The sequence below is a fragment of the Pristiophorus japonicus genome, chromosome 13 (assembly GCF_044704955.1).
Source record: "Pristiophorus japonicus isolate sPriJap1 chromosome 13, sPriJap1.hap1, whole genome shotgun sequence".
Lineage (NCBI taxonomy): Eukaryota > Metazoa > Chordata > Chondrichthyes > Pristiophoridae > Pristiophorus > Pristiophorus japonicus.
In genome coordinates this window covers 118,268,308-118,284,372 of record NC_091989.1, presented here as the reverse complement: position 1 = coordinate 118,284,372, position 16,065 = coordinate 118,268,308, and the positions used below count along the sequence as shown (strand labels likewise).

At 42.8% G+C, this 16,065-nt stretch overlaps 1 protein-coding gene across 1 annotated transcript in view; it reads left to right on the top strand.

Annotated features, from left to right (window-relative positions):
* Positions 1 to 16,065, top strand: part of LOC139278177 (palmitoyltransferase ZDHHC1-like) — an 80,067-nt gene that overhangs the window by 21,786 nt on the left and 42,216 nt on the right. The window contains exons 5-7 of the mRNA XM_070896830.1: positions 7,432 to 7,556; positions 8,748 to 8,903; positions 14,467 to 14,579. Coding sequence (XP_070752931.1) covers positions 7,432 to 7,556; positions 8,748 to 8,903; positions 14,467 to 14,579 — 394 coding nt within the window. The remainder of the gene's footprint in view (positions 1 to 7,431; positions 7,557 to 8,747; positions 8,904 to 14,466; positions 14,580 to 16,065) is intronic.

Sequence of the window (16,065 nt, the reverse complement as noted above, 5' to 3'; positions counted from 1 at the left end):
TCACCGGCGAATATGTAGCGTGCTGCGAGATGGCGCATATGTCCCCCGCTGATGCCTGAAAGCCAGAGGCATAGAAGGCAAGTGCTGCAGTCACCTTCACCTTGACGGGCAGTGCAGTCCTGTTGGCGCTGGTAGGCTGTAGGTCTGCCTTTATAAGCTGGCGTACCTGTGTCAGAACTTCTTTTCAGAAGCACAGCCTTCTAATGCACTGTGCCTCAGAGAGCTGCAGGTATGAGCGATATTCCCTGTAAACTCGTGGCGGGTATGGCTTCCTCACCATACGTCTGCGACCTCTTCAATTACGTTGAAAATGCTCATCAATAAGCCTTTTTCCAGCTTGACGCAGTATAAATATTGCAGCCAGCATCAATGGCTGACATAGTATGGCTCCCATCTTTTTAAAATGTCCTCTTACAACGAGCTATAAATTCACACAAAACTTCACTATGAAAAACACAACTGTCTTCTCCCAATCCTTTTATGCATTCAACTTCTCTGTTTTAAAGATTACGCTGTTAGCACTGGTTGCGATTGCTTTTTGCTAGCGGGTTCCCAGGCGGGCGATATCGCCGAAAGTTCTGCCCAGGGCGCTATCGCAGTGTTGCACGCTGATTGACATCATCCAAATGCTGAAAACATCAGGCGGGCGCTTTAGTACCGCCGCAAATCCACTGCCGAAAGTTTCACCCGGGCGCAAAATGTTGTGTGCTTCGTTTTACGGCCCCAAAAAATCGTTTTTGCACCCCGTCCAGGTGCAAATCAGCCGAAAATGCAGCCCCATATATCTGCATTGCGTCTTCATGTATTTTTTTTTTAATTATATTTTATGGATTCACACATTTGTGGTGGCAAATGGAAGACTTTTCTGCTTTTGTCACACAATGTTTGCATGAAGGACTTCCAGGTCAAGTAAAGAAGCTCGCAATGCATGATTTAACCCCACTCTCAGAAGAGCATCTTCTATTGCACCTTTGTGAATCTTTCCATTTCCACACTGGTTCTAATTTTATTGCGCAGAAAGAAATTGGACCTTGCATTAGCTGCACATGTAATTAGGAAGGCAACCTAATATTTTAGAATTGGATTTGGAGGACTGTATAATCTGACCGTTCGGGCGCTAAATCATTACTTACATACAGTTGACCTGGCTGAGATCGGTTAACTCCCACAAATCCTGGGCCAGACTGAAACCTGGCTTGTGTGCTGTCAATAAATTTATTTGACCCATGCTGTTACTCTGTATAGTGTTTCTTTGGATATTTTCCACCTCACCGAGGCTTCTCCATCTGGCTACGCTATTTGGAAACTGGCTGAAGCAAGATGAATAAAGTTGTTAAAATATTCTGATCTTCACCCTGAAGGAGTGGCATGTTACCACTCTGAAATTCCTGAACCTCAGCCCGTTGGACACTCATGAAGCACTGTAAATGGTGCAGGTGTCTCCCACTTCATGCATGGGTTTGGGGTCCAGTGTCAGGCAGACTGGTGGTCAAAGTCCTGCCTTGCCACACTTCTCCATGAATTTCAGGCCCCTTGTAATTTAGAGTTTCCCACAGTATTAAGATCTGGTTAAATCTGGACAATAGGTACTATATTGTATAATAAAAACAGAAAATTTTGGAAATACAACATCTGTGGAGAGAAAAACAGAGTTAACGTTTCAGGTCAATGACTTTTCATCGGAACTATAGTAGGTAATATATTGTGCCTGTTGTAAATGCAGGCTGCCTAAGAGAATGGGAGACCAGTGCCGGAGAGTATTGGAGAGTAATACTGTGCCAAGAGCAGAAATCTACATTTATCAGAGTCTTAATACGTGGTGTTTTTAACCAGTTCACTTGGACTTTATCAAGACTTTACTGTGTAAGGTTTTACAGCATGGGGAGCAAAGTTCTATATCAAATGCCCGTTTTAGCATTGAATTTCTTTCGTCTTTGAAAGAGGACAACCATTGGAAAGCACCCACAAAACTGAAAGTTGTGCTTTATTATGAGGTAAACAGTGTTATGGTGGACACCGAAGGCCTATATATTTTTAGAAGTTTTAACTTTGTGGATGAGTCTCAATAGATAATAGAGTTACAAAAATAAGTTCCACAAATAGTTCTAATCAAGGTGATTAATGTCAGTAGGTGGTTACTGTTTTGGTTTCTTATGAAAAAGGTGTCAATGGGGAATAAAATAATCCCTAGATTTTTCCACCAATTGACAAAATCGAGTCATCTATGAACAGATTATAGAAGTCTTGCGATAAAATTTCTAATTTAATGCTTCTGCTGCAGAGCTTTGCATGATGTGAGAGCTTTCAGACGTCGAGGTTAATGTGTCTGATTTGCAGCTCACCCAGTTTTCCAGTTATTGCTGGGAACTAATGTAATTTACTCCAGTACCTTAATTAGCCAACCATGTTTCTTGAATCATTCCTTTCCTGCTCTGTTGCTAGCCTTGCTTCCTGCTTTATCACATTAAGTTGCTGGTCCACCTTGTCCTTGTACATGCTTGTTCCAATTGTGTTTGTTATCTGGAAAGCCAATGCTTCAGCCCTCACACTCGCACAAATAAAAATAATTCCAACAAACATCCTAGAATATAGCATTTAATGTGGATGTATAACTTGGATGGGGAGATCTCAAACTTGGGTAGGACCACTGAGTTATTTGAAAAATCTCTTGTCAAAGAAATATGAATTTGTGTAGACTGAGGATTTGAGCTGCAAGAGGTAGGAAGAGGTAGAAGCGTGGTTGCAGCGGGGGGCCAAGACTGGGAATTAAACATACAGGGGTATCTGACGATTCGGAAAGATAGACAAAAAGGGAAAGGAGTTGGCGTAGCTCTGTTAATAAAGGATGATATCAGGGCAGTTGTGAGAGACGATATTGGCTCTAATGAACAAAATGTTGAATCATTGTGGGTGGAGATTAGAGAGAGTAAGGGGAAAAAGTCACTGGTGGGCATAGTTTATAGGCCCCCAAATAATAACTTCACGGTGGGGCGGGCAATAATCAAGGGAATAATGGAGGCATGTGAAAAAGGAACGGCAGTAATCATGGGGGATTTTAACCTACATATCGATTGGTCAAATCAAATCGCACGGAGTAGCGTTGAGGAGGAATTCATAGAATGCATACGGGATTGTTTCTTAGAACAGTATGTTACAGAACCTACAAGGGAGCAAGCTATTTTAGATCTGGTCCTGTGTAATGAGACAGGAATAATAAACGATCTCCGAGTAAAAGATCCTCTCGGAATGAGTGATCACAGTATGGTTGAATTTGTAATACAGATTGAGGGTGAGGAAGTAGTGTCTCAAACGAGTGTACTATGCTTAAACAAAGGGGACTACAGTGGGATGAGGGCAGAGTTGGCTAAAGTAGATTGGAAACACAGACTAAACGGTGGCACAATTGAGGAACAGTGGAGGACTTTTAAAAAGCTCTTTCATAGTGCTCAACAAAAATATATTCCAGTGAAAAAGAAGGACGGTAAGAGAAGGGATAACCAGCCGTGGATAACCAAGGAAATAAAGGAGAGTATCAAATTTAAAAACCAATGCGTATAAGGTGGCCAAGGTTAGTGGGAAAATAAAAGATTGGGAAAATTTTAAACGACAGCAAAGAATGACTAAGAAAGCAATAAAGAAAGGAAAGATAGATTACTAAGGTAAACTTGCGCAAAGCATAAAAACGGATAGTAAAAGCTTTTACAGATATATAAAACTGAAAAGAGTGACTAAAGTAAATGTTGGTCCCTTAGAAGATGAGAAGGGGGATTTAATAATGGGAAATGTGGAAATGGCTGAGACCTTAAACAATTATTTTGCTTCGGTCTTCACAGTGGAAGACACAGAAACCATGCCAGAAATTGCTGGTCACAGGAATGTGGGAAGGGAGGACCTTTAGACAATCACTATCGCTAGGGGGGTAGTGCTGGACAGGCTAATGGGACTCAAGGTAGACAAGTCCCCTGGTCCTGATGAAATGCATCTCAGGGTATTTAAAGAGATGGCGGAAGTTATAGCAGATACATTCGTTATAATCTACCAAAATTCTCTGGACTCTGGGGAGGTACCAGCAGATTGGAAAGCAGCTAATGTAACGCCTCTGTTTAAAAAAGGGGGCAGACAAAAGGCAGGTAACTATAGGCCGGTTAGTTTAACATCTAGTGGGAAAAATGCTTGAAACTATCATTAAGGAAGAAATAGCGGGACATCTAGATAGGAATGGTGCAATCAAACAGACGCAGCATGGATTCATGAAGGGGAAATCATGTTTAACTAATTTACTGGAATTCTTTGAGGATATAACGAGCATGGTGGATAGAGGTGTACCGATGGATGTGGTGTATTTAGATATTCAAAAGGCATTCGATAAGGTGCCACACAAAAGGTTACTGCAGAAGATAAAGGTACGCGGAGTCAGTGGAAATGTATTAGCATGGATAGAGAATTGGCTGGCTAACAGAAAGCAGAGAGTCGGGATAAATGGGTCCTTTTCGGGTTGGAAATCGGTGGTTAGTGGTGTGCCACAGGGATCGGTGCTGGGACCACAACTATTTACAATATACATAGATGACCTGGAAGAGGGGACAGAGTGTAGTGTAACAAAATTTGCAGATGACACAAAGATTAGTGGGAAAGCGGGTTGTGTAGAGGACACAGAGAGGCTGCAAAGAGATTTAGATAGATTAAGCGAATGGGCTAAGGTTTGGCAGATGGAATACAATGTCGGAAAGTGTGAAAGGGAATATTATTTGAATGGGGAAAAATTACAACATGCTGCGGTGCAGAGGGACCTGGGGGTCCTTGTGCATGAATCCCAAAAAGTTAGTTTGCAGGTGCAACGGGTAATCAGGAAGGTGAATGGAATGTTGGCCTTCATTGCGAGAGGGATGGAGTACAAAAGCAGGGAGGTCCTTCTGCAACTGTATAGGGTATTGGTGAGGCCGCACCTGGAGTACTGCGTGCAGTTTTGGTCACCTTACTTAAGGAAGGATATACTGGCTTTGGAGGGGGTACGGGGTACAGAGACGATTCACGAGACTGATTCCGGAGATGAGGGGGTTACCTATTGATGATAGATTGAGTAGACTGGGTCTTTACTCGTTGGAGTTCAGAAGGATGAGGGGTGATCTTGTAGAAACATTTAAAATAATTAAAGGGATAGACAAGATAGAGGCAGAGAGGTTGTTTCCACTGGGAGACTAGAACTAGGGGGCACAGCCTCAAAATACGGGGGAGCCAATTTAAAACCGAGTTGAGAAGGAATTTCTTCTCCCAGAGGGTTGTGAATCTGTGGAATTCTCTGCCCAAGGAAACAGTTGAGGCTAGCTCATTGAATGTATTCAAGTCACAGATAAATAGATTTTTAACCAATAAGGGAATTAAGGGTTATGGGGAGCGGGCGGGTAAGTGGAGCTGAGTCCACGGCCAGATCAGCCATGATCTTGTTGAATGGCGGAGCAGGCTCGAGGGGCTAGATGGCCTATTCCTGTTCCTAATTCCTATGTTCTTATGTTCTTACACAGTGCATGGTCACTTTTATGAAATAATGTTAGTAGTAAAAAGCACCTAAGCTACAAATTATTATGGTTGGTCTAACAATTCAAAGCAGGCATGCCTCTTTGTGGAAGTAGCATGACAGAGGAATGTAATGTAGAAGTTAATGACCCGTAACTTGCGGTCAGTGGCGAAGTAAAGGTGTTGCCGTTGGACTCGAAGTAAGCTTCCCACAAAGTGGCCAAGTCACTGAATATATTTAAGAAGGAGATAGATAGATTTCTAGACACAAAAGGCATCAAGGGGTATGGGGAGAAAGTGGGAATATGATGAGATAGAGGATCAGCCATGATCATATTGAATGGCGGTGCAGGCTCAAAAGGCCAAATGGCCTAGTACTGCTCCTATTTTCTATGTTTCTAAAGATCTCGCGATCTCTGTGGCGAGAATTTCGGCTTTTCCGATATGCAGTTGAAATCAACGTAAGTTAATGGGGATTCCCTAATGTGAGCTGCTGTGACATCAACAATCTGAGCAGCCAATTACAAAGCAGAATTCTCAGACCAAGAACCAGGAAGTAAGTAAGCTCCTTTGATTCTAACTTTTAAAAAATGTTAGAGAGCAAAACCAAGATTGGAGCTCTCACATGGGTAAACATGAAATAAAGATGAACAAACTTTAAAATTTTTTTTTTAAGTTTCTTAAATTTAAATTTTTATTAAAATGGATAAATTTGACACTCCACAAAATAAAAATTCATTTTTCAGAGCCATAACATTTATTTAGCCCTTTAAAATACACTTTAAAAACCCCAGTTACACCTAATTCAAAAGGGTCTAACTTTAATGGGGTATTTAGCAGCCAAGGTTTTCGTCAGTTTCCTTGATTTCACAGATTACACTGATTTCCGGTTGTGTGGGGTGGGGGGATGGTTGGTGGCCACAGCATAACCAACATCGGTGCACTGATTGACTTAACCGCAACTTCAGAATTTCCACATTAGGATGCGCATGCACTACATCCTGAAGTTGCGGTCAGTTTCAAAGGGGTAGTCGCAGCGAATGAACACCCACCGCAAATTCCGGGCCAATTTTCCTACTGATGCAAACACTTCATTGATAAGTATATAAAAACTGAGTTGAAATTGTAGTATGGTTCAATTGTTTTGTTCAGCATCTTTTGCCATTGGGGACTAACTGTAGAGCTCTATCCTGGAACTGCATGTGTTGCAACATATCACACTCCTCGATAACTTGGGGATTTTGGTGGCAAACATGTTTTTAATTCAGAATGTACTGCAAATTATTATTTTTCCAATGTCACTTATAGGCACATGGCTTTGATATACTTGAAAAATGTGGTAGAGTTTACTGCAGATTTCCATTTCAGCTACTAGATGCTATTTCACTTTATGCAATGCTGAATGTATACAGCTCACAAAAGAGATCTGCTGGCTGAAATTTCATATTGCAGCTGTGGCTAAAAAGATAGTTTTGCCCATCGTAACTAGTTGAGAACTTGTCTTTGCAATAATTCAACAGTGTGTAGATAATCGATTTTTAAAGACTAATTTATATCATGAATGTTACGAAGGACATTCAATAATTCTATATTTAAGCCAAGGCAGTTCTTTTATAATGTGTTACTCACATATTTGATTATATGCTGAGATATATTGAAGTAAAATTTCATATTTTCTCAATCTTTGCTAAAAATGCCGAATCATCATTCATACAGCATGTTTGCCGCTTTAATTTATTCTATCGTCTTTGACAGCAAATAACTATTATCAAATTGTTTTGATGAGTAGTGTAGTTAATTGAATTTTAATATTTGCAGAACACTGAAATCTTAATGTAAATTGTTTAGCATTGTTCTGCTGTTACATGTATTTCATACTGTGCAGTATTACTTTTAATTTGCTGCTTTCTCATCTAGGCATTTCCTGAACAGTGTTATCTCTGCTGTCCTTGGCATTCTAGTGATTATCTGCATTGCATCCTTTGAGTTTATTGAGTTCTTTGTTGATGCAAATATGCTTCGCACCAACCGGAAATTTGAAAGTAAGTTTACCTTGCAGAATTTTAGTTTCATGTGATGTGTGACTGAGGCTCTGTATAAGTCTGTTATTTTGCTACCTATTTTAATTACATGTAAACTGTGTCTGAACAACATGCGAGTTCTTTAAAGATTCAGTTCTACGTTGAATATTTTTTTTTGCCCTTTTCTCACCTCCTTACTCAGGTCCATTAGGAGTGGGAGCACTGCCTGATTTATTTTTTCCCCCAGCACTTGGACCTTGAGGACAATTATAAACACACTGCAGCTCCAGCTGTTAGTAGCTAACTCAGCAGGGATGGTTCCATGCTACACCATTTTCCATTGAACCATTAGGGATTCCATTTTAATATTTTAACAATACTATGGACTGTCACAAAACAAAATACATCCAGATTTTCTGAGCACATTATATGCTTATTTTCGAATAGTCATGCAAACAGGAAAGGTAGCCTTTAAGGGTTAGCATTTTAAAATTATAGTATTATACATTTCTCTCAGCAAAAACTAGATTTTTATTCATTTGAAGTGTCATGAAAAAATATTCTAGGATATTTATACTTGGAACAGATATGTGTATAAATATCTGCTTTTGCGATGCATATCACTTTTTGTTCATCAGTCATTATTCACCTAGGGAGACTGGTTTCTTGTACATCTCGATTGAGTGTAAAGAATTCACCAGTTTTTGTTTGAATTTTCACATCTATAAGCATGTTTATATGGAGAACAAGTGCCATTGATTGGAGTTCAGTATTCAAATGTGCTGGAGCTGATTTCAAAACTTGGACTGCCCCCTTTGGTGCATAACAAAAATCAGAAGATAATTGTGTCTTCAAAAATTTGGTCTACTATAAATGTACAGCAATAACTGTCGGTATCGGAATGGAAGCAAGCGCAGTACAGATAAACATTATGTAGTTTTGTCCGCCGAGACAAGGATTAGGAACACAAATTACAAAAGAAACATTAATGTTACACGGGAGCAACATCTGATGTAAAGCTTTGTCCTGCAAAAAAGCTGGTGCATAATCAGGCAGACTGATAATTGGAATGCGGTTAATGGAGAATTCACTGTCCTGATTCTTCAGAATTAGACACTGAACCATGAAGAAGAGGGCAGGTTGGGGGAGAACTACAGTGAAGTTTAAATCCAATTAACAAAGTGTTTTATACTTTTTTTTAAATTCTAACAGCTATAAATGATACAGATATCTGGCTTGCATTTCTGCCCCAAGTCCCTGTTCGTACAACTGCTACTGCCATTCTTACTGTGACTGTGATCACCATTATACTAGGTCTGACTTCAGTGGCACTTTTGGGTCAACTTCTGTGCTTCCACATCTACCTGTGTAAGTAACATACAAGATGTCCGCTGTACTCATTTTATCAATAAGATTCACCACTTCTATACTGCATTGTTAAAGAAATTGAGCTTTTCTTTTGAGTTTTAAATTAGATGTTAAAGGTTCTCTGTATTGTTTCTAAATGTTTTAAAATATTAGACTTGATCAAATTACAGTGCCACACAGTTGCATAAATTTGTTAAATATCTATTTTGACAGACTATAATAAAATAAGTCAAGGCTTAGAATATTGAAACTAAACAATTTGCCACAGGGGGGCAGGATAATCATACCTTATCAGAAGTGTATTACAGTCATTCATTTAAAGGACCAGTTTGTCCTAAATTATCTCTCTAATGCTAATGCATATGTATCAGCTGCTAGCAAGCAGTAATTTGATTTCTATATTTCTGAGCTGTTTCAAGGTAACCGGGCAGTGTAGACTTAAAAGCTTGCATCACGTTTCCAACTGATATTCCCTCATCTTCTGTCTCCATATGCTGATGGGAAGGAAAGAGGAAATTATACCACTTTGGCATATTTACTATAAGGGTACTACAATAGTGTAGCAGTTATGTTACTGGACTAGTAATCCAGAAGCCTGAACTAAGAATCCAGATAATAATTCAAATCCAACTATGGTAGTTTGAGAATTTGAAATCTGATTTTAAAAATGTATAAATGAAAAACTGGTATTTGTAAACTGACCATGACTCACTCAACTAGTTCACAAATGACTTTTAGCGACGGAAACCTGCCGTCCTTACCCGGTCTTCCCCGATATGTGACTCCGGTCCCACACCAATGTGATTGACTCTTTGTTGCCCTCAGGTGTACCACAACTTTTTCAGGGCAATTAAGGATAGGCAATAAATGCCGGCCTTGTCAGTAACCCACACATCCTGAGATTGATTTTATTTTAAAGTAAAAGTGCATTTAATAAGCAAATATAAAGATAACCACCAAGCAATATAACTATATTAACTGATTCAGAAAAGCAAAAATGTTCTGAATGGAGGTGTTATAAAACTAACCAAAGTGAAAAAAGAATCTTTCAGAGGAAACAAATAGTTTCCTTTTTTACTTCCCTTCCCTTCTGAAAATGGTGTCTCATTCTTGGGAATGGTTCTGTGATGCCATTGCCCTCTTCATATGATTGATGGGTGATTTTGTGACTGGAAGGCTGTATCCAGTGGGGTTCCGCAGGGCTCAGTGCTGGGTCCCTTGCTTTTTGTGGTACATATCAATGACTTAGACGTGAATGTTGGGGGCATGATTAAGAAGTTTGCAGATGACACTAAAATAGGCTCTGTGGTTGATAATGAAGAAGAAAGCTGCGGACTGCAGGAAGATATCAATGTACTGATCAAGTGGGCAGAACAGTGGCAAATAGAATTCAATCCAGATAAGTGAGAGATAATGCATTTGGGAAGGTCTAACAAGGCAAGGAAATACACATTAAATGATACGACACTGAAAAGTGTAGAGCAACAAAGGAACCTTGGAGTGGAGGTCCACAGATCCCTGAAGGTAGCAGGCATATGGAATACTTGCCTTGATTAGTCAAGGCATGGAATACAAGAGCAAGGACATTATGCTTGAACTGTATAAAACACTGGTTAGGCTGCAGCTGGAGTACTGTGTGCAGTTCTGGTCACCACATTACAGGAAAGATATGATTGCACTGGAAAGGGTGCAGAGGAGATTTACAAGAATGTTGCCTGGACTGGAGAATTGTGGCAAAGAGGAAAGATTGGAGAACATAAGAATTAGGAACAGGAGTAGGCCATCTAGCCCCTCGAGCCCCCAGAAGCTGACTCTGTTTTCTTTGAAACAGAGGAGGCTGAGGGGAGACTTGATTTGAGGTGTATAAAATTGAGGTGCCTGGATAGAGTGGATAGGAAGGACCTGTTTCCCTTGGCAGAGGGGTCAACAACCAGGGGGCATAGATTTAAAGTAATTGGGATGTATAGAGGAGATATGAAGGGATATTTCTTTCCCAGAGGGTGGTGGGGGTCTGGAACTCACTGTCTGAAAGGGTGGTAGAGGCAGAAAGCCTCACCACATTTGAAAAATACTTGGATGTGCACTTAAAGTGCCGTAACTTACAGGGCTACGGACCAAGAGCTGAAAGTGGGATTAGGCTGGATCGCTCTTGGTCGGCTGGCACGGACACGATGGGCCGAAATGGCCTCCTTCCGTGCTATAAATTTCTATGATTCTATATGTGAGCCTAGGTGGTGAACATCGACAGGAAGTTTGACCGTAGAAGTCACCTCAGCTGAGCCAGAATCCTTTTTCCAGTACAGGTCACTAGGTAGCAATCAGGTCTGGAAACCTCTTTTGACTAGTGCCATGTCCTCCACACCATGCAGACATGACCTTGATTTAACATATTACGCAAAAGACTCCCTCAGCATTGCACTGAGGAGCCGGACTAGATTATGCATTCAAATCTTGGAGTGAGATTTAAACCCACAAACTAGATTATGCATTCAAATCTTGGAGTGAGATTTAAACCCACAACCTTTCTGAATTAAAAGTTCGAGCACCACTGAATCAAGCTGACGACACTCGTGTTGTGGATGTGCTGCCTGTGATTTTCTGTCCATTAATGGATGTAAAATCGTGGGCAAAGACCAGTATTTTTCTGATGTGCGCTGCGAGCGAGCCAGGCTTCCTGCCACCAACACATACTTGGAAAATTATCGCCAGAATGTTTTTTAAAATTCGTTCCAGGATGTGGGCGTCGCTGGCTAGGCCAGCATTTATTGCCCATCCCTAATTGCCCTTGAGAAGGTGATGGTGAGCCGCCACCTTGAACTGCTGCAGTCCGTGTGGTGACGGAACTCCCACAGTGCTGTTAGGGAGGGAGTTCTAGGATTTTGACCCAGCAACGATGAAGGAACGCCGATATATTTCCAAGTCAGGATAGTTCGTAACTTGGAGGGGAACTTGCAGGGGATGGTCCTCCCCTGCGTCTGCTGCCCTTGTCCTTCTAGGTGGATCGCGGGTTTGGGAGGTACTCCGAAGAAGCCTTGACGAGTTGCTGCAGTGCATCTTGTAGATGGAATACACTGCAGTCGCAGTGCGCCGGTGGTGGAGGGAGTGAATGTTGAAGGTGGTGGATGGGGTGCAAATCAAGTGGGATGCTTTGTCCAGGATAATGTTGAGCTTCTTGAGTGTTGTAACTGCACTCATCCAGGCAAGTGGAGAGTATTCCATCACACTCCTCTGTTGTGCCTTGTAGATGGTGGAAAGGCTTTGGGAGTCAGGAGGCGAGACATTCACGTAAAAATACCCAGCCTCTGACTTGCTCTTGTAGCCATAGTATTTATGTACTGGTCCAGTTAAGTTTCTGGTCACTGATAACACCTAGGATGTTGGTGGGGAATTCAGTGATGGTAATACCGTTGAATATCAAGAGAAGTGGTTAGACCCTCGCTTGTTGGAGTTGGGCATTGCCTGGTACTTGTGTGGTGCGGATGTTACTTGCCACTTATCAGCCCAAGCCTGAATGTCGTCCATGTCTTGCTGCATGCAGGCATGAACTGCTTCATTTTCTGAGGAGTTGCGATTGGAACTGAACACTATGCAATCATCAGTGAACATCCCTACTTCTAACCTTTATGATTGAGGGAAGGTCATTGACGAAGCAGCTGAAGATGGTTGGGCCTAGGACACTGCCCAGAGGAACTCCTGCAGCGATGTCCTGGGGCAGAGATGATTGATCTCCACCTTCCTTTGTGCTAGGTATGACTCAGCCAGTGGAGAGTTTTCCCCCTGATTCCCATTGACTTCAATTTTATTAGGGCTCCTTGATGCCACACTTGGTCAAATGCTGTCTTGATGTCAAGCCCAGTCACTCTCACCTCATCTCTGGAATTCAACTCTTTTGTCCATGTTTGGACCAAGGCTGTAATGAGGTCTGGAGTCAAGTGGTTTTGGACGAACCCAAACTGAACATCATCAGTGAGCAGGTTATTGGTAAGTAACTGCTGCTTGATGGCATTGTCGATGACACCTTTCATCACTTTGCTGACGATTGAGAGTAGATTGGATTTGGATTGGATTTGTCCTGCTTTTTGTGGACAGGACATACCTGGGCAGTATTCCACATTGTTGGATAGATGCCAGTGTTGTAGCTGTGCTAGAGCAGCTTGACTAGAGGCGTAGCTAGTTCTGGAGCGCTAGTCATCAGCACGACAGTCGGGCTATTGTCAGGGCCCTTAGCCTTTGCTGTATCCAGTTCACTCAGCCGCTTCTTGATATCGTGGAGTGAATCGAATTGGCTGAAGACTGGCTTCTGTGATGGTGAGGATCTCGGGAGGAATCATTCACGCGGCACTTCTGGCTGAAGATGGTTGCGAACGCTTCAGCCTTGTCTTTTGCACTTGCGTGCTGGGCACCGCCATCATTAAGTATGAGGATATTCATGGCGCCGCCTTCTCCCGTTAGTTGTTGAATTGTCCACCACCATTCACGACTGGATGTGGCAGGACTGCAGAGCATTGATCTGATCCGTTGATTGTGAGATCGCATAACTCTGCTAATAGCATGCATGTAGTCCCGTGTGGCAGTTTCCCCAGGTTGGTATCTCATTTTTAGGTACGCCTGGTGCTGCTCCTGGCATACTCTTTTGCACTCCTCATTGAACAGGTTGGTCCCCTGGCTTGATGGTAATGATAGTGAGGGAAATGTTGGTTACAGATTGTGGCGGAATACAATTCTGCTGCTGATGATGATCCACAGAGCCTCATGGATGCCCAGTTTTGAGCTGCTAGATCTTTTCTGAATCTCTGACATTTAGCATGGTGGTAGTGCCATACAGTATGATAGAGGGTGTCTTCAGTGTGAAGATGGGACTTCGTCTCCACAATGACTGTGCGGTGATCACTGCTACCAATGCTGTCATGGACCGATGTATCTGCGACAGGTAGGTTGGTGAGGACGAGATCAAATAGGTTTTTCCCCTCGTGTTGGTTCTCTCACCACCTGCTGCAGGCCCAGTCTGGCAGATATGTCCTTCAGGGCTCGGTCAGTAGTGGTACTACCGTGCCTCATTATTATTATTCACACAATATTCCTGCAGATGAAATCATTTGAACCTTTGGAGTATAGAAATCCATATAATAGCCTGCTTTATAGTGACAAATAGTTTGCTTGTCAATTTAAAAGTGAGCTTTAAAATGGGCATTCTGAAAGCAGCGCATGCATCCAAAACCACTGACCTATCACCCATGAGCAGAATGAACTTTAGCATTTACCCAAACAAACTTCATAAACATCCTTCACTTAGTTTGGGTCTAGCAGTGGGTTTTATAAAGAATATATATATTTTTTAATCTTTGGAAAGATATCAAAGGCTTTCAGCACATTTTACACGGATATATTTTTCAGTTTATATGTATGCAAATTACATATGAACTGGGTTTTTCAATAATTTCCAATGCCACACAAACATCACAAGTGAGTTTTAGAAGTATTACTCACTTTTCTAGATACAGTGTTTATGATTCACTGTAGAAATTACAGATTGTGCATAATGAAACGACGTTTTTTTTGATAGTGTGGAACCGGCTAAGCACTTATGAGTACATCGTGCGGCAGCGTCACCGACGAGGGTCCAAAGTCTCGCCCAAGAATCCAAAGGCACAAGAATCCCCATCGAGATCCATTCAGGTAGGAAGGTGTCAATTTTAAGAAGTGATTTGGGCAAATTATAATTTTGTACACTGTTTAGTGCTACTTACAATTTGCATAAATTTTGTTAATTCCCCAGGGACAAGCTGATTGGAATATTCATGGTGGACCAATGGTGCTTTTTTTAAGCTTCCTTGGGTTGGGGAGAGGAGAATAGCTACAGCTCTTGCTACAACATAGGGCCCAAGTTTCGGCCTCAGTTGCTCCTGATTTTTTGGAGCAACTAGTGTAGAACGGAGTATCTTAGAAATTCTAATTCTCGGCATTTAGTTTGCTCCAGTTCTAATCAGTTAGAACAGTTTCACTTTGGAACAGAATTTCAAAAGGGGGCGTGTCCGGCCACTTATGCCTGTTTTCAAAGTTTCGGCAGTGAAAACTTACTCCAAACTAACTTAGAATGGAGTAAGTGAAGATTTTTGTACGCTCGAAAAAACCTTGTCTACACTTTAGAAAATCAGACGTAGGTTACAAATCAGGCGTAGGGAATGGGGGGAGGTGGGGGTTTAAAGGGAAGTTTACAAACATTAAACACTTCAGTTTTACAAATAAAGAGCCATCATCAATAATAAATGATAAAAACATCAATAAATCAACCAATAAATCAATCAACAAAAATTAATAAGAAATAATTTTTTTTTTAAATCAATACATAAAACATTTTCTACTTACCGACTGCAGCACCGGGAGCCCTCCAACAGCGTGCTGGGATGCCCCCCCCCCCCAGTGTGTCTCTGTCGGTGACTCTATCTCTCTGTCTGTCTGTGTGTGTCTCTCTCTGTCTGTCGGTGTCTATGTTTCTGACAGCGAGGGAGGGGGGGGAGGGAGGGGGGAAGGAGGAGAGGCGGGGGGGGAGGCTGAACGGGCCGGGCCCAAGACTTCGGGCAGGGCCCGTCCCCAGCACCAGATTTACAGGTAGTTGGCGTTGGGTTGGGTCGGGTCGGGGCAGAGGGAGGTCGGTTCGGTTCGGGTCGGAGGGAGATCAGGCCAGGTGGCGGGTGGGGGGGGAGCGTGGGTTGGGTCGGGTCGGGTCCGATCCGGATGGTGGGGGGGGGGGGAGGTTCGGGAGGGGTGGGGCGGGGCGGGGGGGGGGGTGGTGGGAGGGAGGTCGGTTCGGGAGCGTGGGAGGGGTGGGGGGGAGGTGGTGGGAGGGAGGTCGGTTCGGTTTGGGTCGGGGGGGAGGGAGGGTGAGGGAGGTCAAGTCGGGTGGGGGGGGGGGGGGAGCGCGGGTGCGGGGGGGAAGCGGGAGTCGGGTCGGGTCCGGGGTGGGGGGGTGGGGAAGCGGGAGTCGAGTCGGGGTGGGAGGCAGCCTTATGCATCAGCCCCAGTGAGGCCATTCGGCCAGGGCTAGGGGCTGCGTGCTTCGGGCCCCTCCCACACAGTTTTGGGCGCCTGAAGCTACTGCTCATGCGCGCCCATTGTAGTGCACATGTGCAGAGGTCCCAGCACTGTTTTCAGCGCAGGGAGC